Source organism: Helianthus annuus, chromosome 14, assembly GCF_002127325.2.
Source record: "Helianthus annuus cultivar XRQ/B chromosome 14, HanXRQr2.0-SUNRISE, whole genome shotgun sequence".
In the NCBI taxonomy this organism is placed as follows: Eukaryota; Viridiplantae; Streptophyta; class Magnoliopsida; order Asterales; family Asteraceae; genus Helianthus; species Helianthus annuus.
In genome coordinates, this window is record NC_035446.2 from 92,227,581 (window position 1) to 92,232,357 (window position 4,777).

Here is a 4,777-nt window from a genome sequence, read left to right on the forward strand (position 1 = left end):
TCCTATACTAATATATTTTGGTTTAGTGTGGGTCACCATTACCACCGTATACACATGGAATATGTTTGAAGTTTAATGCATTCTTGACTACTTAAGAGTTATCAACACAAAATTCACAAACTCAAGCTCAATGTCGAGATGCTCAAATGTTCAAGAGTTATCATCAATACAATATTATACAAACTGCTTAAGACTCAAGTTCTCAAAATATTTAAGTTGTTACTAGTTAGAGTTTAAGTTCTTAAGGCCACCTCAAAAATGTTAACGTCTTAGGCACATTTAAAATCGTGTAACCTAATGTGACCTGCTTAAAAATTCTAAACAAGTTGAATGGGTTAATGACTTGATGGGTTGGCAGGTTAAATAACCCGAACACAAACATGTGTAAACGAGCTGGTGATAAGATATTAATCATTTAATCTGAACGGGTTAAACATGTCAAGTTGAAAAAAAAATTTCTTTAATTAACTTGGTTAAACAACCTACGAACTGACATGCTTAGATCAGTGGCAGATCTAGCCCAGAAGTTCAGGGGCATCTCAAAATTTTTATAGGGTTAGGGGTATCCTTTGTATATCGGAGACGAAGTTGAGGGGTATTTTTACATTACGAAAACAAAGTTGAGGGGTATTTTTACACTACGAAGACGAGGTTGATGGGTAGCTCATGCTACCCCTGCTAACATACTAACTCCACCCCTGGCTTAGATATGACAACCTAAAACCTGATTATTTTCATGTGAGTTGGAGGTCACAAAGCAGGTTTCTCAACCAATGTATAGTCATGATGAAGCATGTTGGACGATAATCAAAACCAAACTATAGTACATAATATGCGTTTTGAACACTTGCATTTATACAAGTGTAATCCTTCATGCATTAAAATCCAAACCCGGATGCATCTTCTGAGAAAGTTTCCATCATCAAGGTTCATTACAATGTATACATACTGAGATTGATCAAACTTGATGAGGGTGGAGAAGAACCGGAAGCCCTTTTTCGGGTATAGCCATGGGAATGTATTTGATTTTCTCATCGGGTATCGACAAATCCCATTTGAAATTGGTGATAATGTTATGAAGGAATGTAAGTACTTCTAATCGCGAAAACTCTTTCCCTAGACACATCCTAGGACCCCCTCCAAATGGCACAAATGTGAACGGTGCTGGCCCTGAACCCTCAAACCTTGATGGATCAAACCGTGTCGGATCTTCAAAGTTAGCCTTGTCTTTATGTGTCCCTGCAGCACTCCAATATACCTGTCGCACGAAAGACATACAAACAACTAACAAGCTTAGCACACATCTATGAGTTAACCGTTTGACAACACGATATTATAACAAAATTAAGTAAGTTTACCTTCCATCCTTTGGGTATGGTGTAACCTGCATATTCAAAATCCACCAAGGCCTCTCTAAAGGCTCCGATGGTGGGTGGATTTAGCCTCATGACTTCAGATATAACATTCCAAGAGTATTTCATTTTTTGTAAGTCCTCCCATTTCAACAACTCACCTACTTCTTTTGCCTTAGAAATCTCCAATTGTTCTGCAAACAATTTGTCATTCATCATTGAATCTGATCAACATGTTTACAAGTATTATAGGTAGCAACGCCAACGCCACCTTTGACACCACCTCGATCTCATCCCTACCACCACTATCGACACTAGCCACCATAAAAAAAGGTGAACCTATTTTAGTATTTTTTTTTCTAAATTAACTCATTGCAACCCGACTTCATTTTGGCCAAAACCCATTTTGACCTAAACCAAGTTGATACTTTTAAAACGACTCATTTGACCCAAGCTCGACGATATCCCATTTTGACCCGTCACCTAAACATGTCCAACCCGCCCAATTTCAGGCTTAAAAAGTATGATAACCGAACACAAGATACCTTTCAACACCTTGTCATAAACATGAGGGTGTTCGCCGAGTCTTTTGATGAGCAATGTGATAGTAACAGTGGATGTGTCATAACCGGCAAATAGTAGTATCAAGATGTTATTTGCAATCTCCATTTCAGTTAAATACCTGCCATTTTCGTCTGAAGATGTAAGCAAATGTGATAAGAGATCTTGTGAAGATGATGCCTTTCCTTCTTCCATTTCCACTCTTCTTTCTTTGATAATCGTCAAGAGTTCGGTCCTAATCGCCGATGCAGCTTTTTTCGAGCTATGAAAGCGTGTGCCTGGGAAGTCTATGGGTATCCCAATGATGCCTTGCAAGAAAATGTTGAATAAGGAAGAGAGTTTTGCAATGTGGTTTGGCTCCTCTAGGCTCATGAATAAACGACAAGCAAGCTCAAAGGCGTATAATTTAACGGTTTGGTGTACTTTCACCTCTTCCTTTCCTTCAGATATTGATAAACAACATAACTTATATATGAGAAATATTAGTGTGATTTCACTTGGTAAATCTACAGAAAAAAAAAGGAAAAACTATAATATATAGCTATTTAACCAAATCAGATTGATATTTAAAAACTTAATTATTAAAAATATTGAAAAATCAATTATAAAAAACTTAACGTTGTTATAACTTTTAAGTTTCTAAAATTTAAAGTTATTAAAACTTGTTTAAAATAAATATTTAAATACTTAAAGTTATAAAAACTTACATTTTTGACAAAACATTTAAACCTTAACTCTTTATTATAATGTTTAATTACTTAAAGTTATAAAAACTTACATTTTTGACAAAACATTTAAACCTTAATTCTTTATTATAATGTTTATAAACTTAAACTTATTGAAACTTAATTTTTAAACTTTTTAAATATTTACAAACTTTTTTTTAAATCTATATTTTTTCAAGCATTCTTTTTAAAAGAACCATTAAAAACATGGCTTGCACCACATCAACGCAAGAGGTCAATAATCTGGGTCACGTTAGGGGGGTCGGGGCGCTCGGTGATGGCACGTTGTGAGTGGCTCACCACGCGTGGAACACCGCCGCCACTCATGGTGACCACGCGTGGTGGTGATAACTCGTGGTAGTGACAACGCGTGAAGATTTCTTCCCAAACATCCTGCTTCCTTCTCCTTCACATGATATCATTGGTGTGGTGAGTGATGAACACCCCCACTAAAATCCATCACTAGTGATGGAACCAAGTTCGATGACGTGGCAGATCATGATTGGGTGTGATGAGTGATGGAAAGTGGAGCGCCCTGACCCCCTCAATGGCTACCTTTTAGGCTTGTAGCCTAGCGGTAGCGTATCGAAATATGCCACTTCCTTTGATGTTGAGCGTTTAAGTCTAGTGCAGAACAAATGTGTAGATTTAAAAGTAGAATTACAGAGGGTGTGCGATTTGTGATTTGTGATTTCCATTAAATCCAGAAAAAAGAACAATAAATGATTGTTAACTATAACTTAACTACCTCGCCAATGAACTTGTATATGCCTACGAGTAACAACATCCATGGTGGCAGCATAGCGAGTGGCAAAAGCATCGGGACCAAGATACGACAACATCATCTTCCTCATCCACTTTGCTTCCTCGCCATGACTCGTAACCAAACACTTCCCGAAAAGCTTCCTCAACGAATACGGCCACCACACGGCCACCAGCTTGTTCTCGTTCCCAAACAGGAACTTGTTACCCGCAGGACCACACAACACAGCCACACGGTTGCCAAACAACGACGTCTTGAACACTTGAGAACTTCCGTGTTTCTCAACCCGTTCCTGATCGAATCTCTCGGGAACTCCATCTAATCCGGCTCGAAGCAGTGACAGAGATTCTCCGAGAATTGGCCATCCGAAGCTTCCAGGTGGAAGGTTGACTTTGTTTGTTTTATGTTTCAGGATCCTGTAAAGAATCCAAACAACGTATGAGATGATGATCAAGTGGGGAATTGGTAGAAACTGAATCATGATTTGTGTGTGTGGGAATGAATCAGAAGGGGATCAAGTCATAACACAAGTTAAAGTCTTCATAGGTGATAAGAAAATGATCAGCAAAATATTAATATTTAACTGTTTTATGCATTGTTTATAGTAGGAATGCTAGAAACTATTGTTTTGTAACTTATTGAGACAAGACAATCAGGGTGGCTCAACGTTGTTGGAGGCCCCCAACTCCCCCAAGCAAACTAAAAAGTCGGGAGCCTTTAAAAGAACTTTTGATATAATCCTCCTTCTTTACCTGGGCTTGAGCTGAACAATAATAAACCAAAAGTTTATAGTTGGTGAAGTTAATTTTTTTGTTTTTAGGTTACGTTATGTGAGGCATAAAATTCCCAAGAAAACTAATCGTAGTATAAAAAATCTAAGTATCAACAAAAATGAAAACAGATTCACATAATCACAAATTGCAAAAAGAAATAAAAAAGGTTTCAAACTCACACCAGAAAGAACAACGGAAAAACCCAACCCACTTCTTTATCTTAAGCCCAAAATCGCAAACACCCTATATAACTTCTTTTTAGCTGGAGGCCCTGTCAAGTTGTGGGTCTAAAACCCTAGCTTGATTATACTGGCCCATGGGCCGGCCCTGAAGACAATGATACTTTTCTAGTTAGTCTTTTACAAAGTTTTTTACCGAACGGGACAAATAGCAAAAAGTATACGCAGTGGAGAGGCTTGGGATGGAAGGGGATCTGTAACCGTAATAACCGATAAAACTGAACCGAAACAAAAATTGGTGGTTTGGTTTTCGGATAACCATTTTCAATAACCGAAAAGGACTGAACCGAACCGATAACTTACAGTAGTAGGCCTAGTCCATATATTTTAATGTTTAAGTTTATGTTGTTTAAGTGTTTAAACC

At 37.7% G+C, this 4,777-nt stretch overlaps 1 protein-coding gene across 1 annotated transcript; it reads right to left on the reverse strand.

Moving 5' to 3' along the window:
• Positions 1 to 807: 807 nt before the first annotated feature.
• Positions 808 to 4,378, reverse strand: LOC110908664 (beta-amyrin 28-monooxygenase). Its single transcript, XM_022153620.2, has 4 exons — positions 3,387 to 4,378; positions 1,898 to 2,353; positions 1,359 to 1,546; positions 808 to 1,258 (listed from the first exon to the last, which is right to left on the reverse strand). Exons 1-4 carry the CDS (start codon positions 3,880 to 3,882, stop codon positions 959 to 961), a joined length of 1,440 nt encoding a protein of 479 aa, XP_022009312.1. The 5' UTR covers positions 3,883 to 4,378; the 3' UTR covers positions 808 to 958.
• Positions 4,379 to 4,777: the final 399 nt, after the last annotated feature.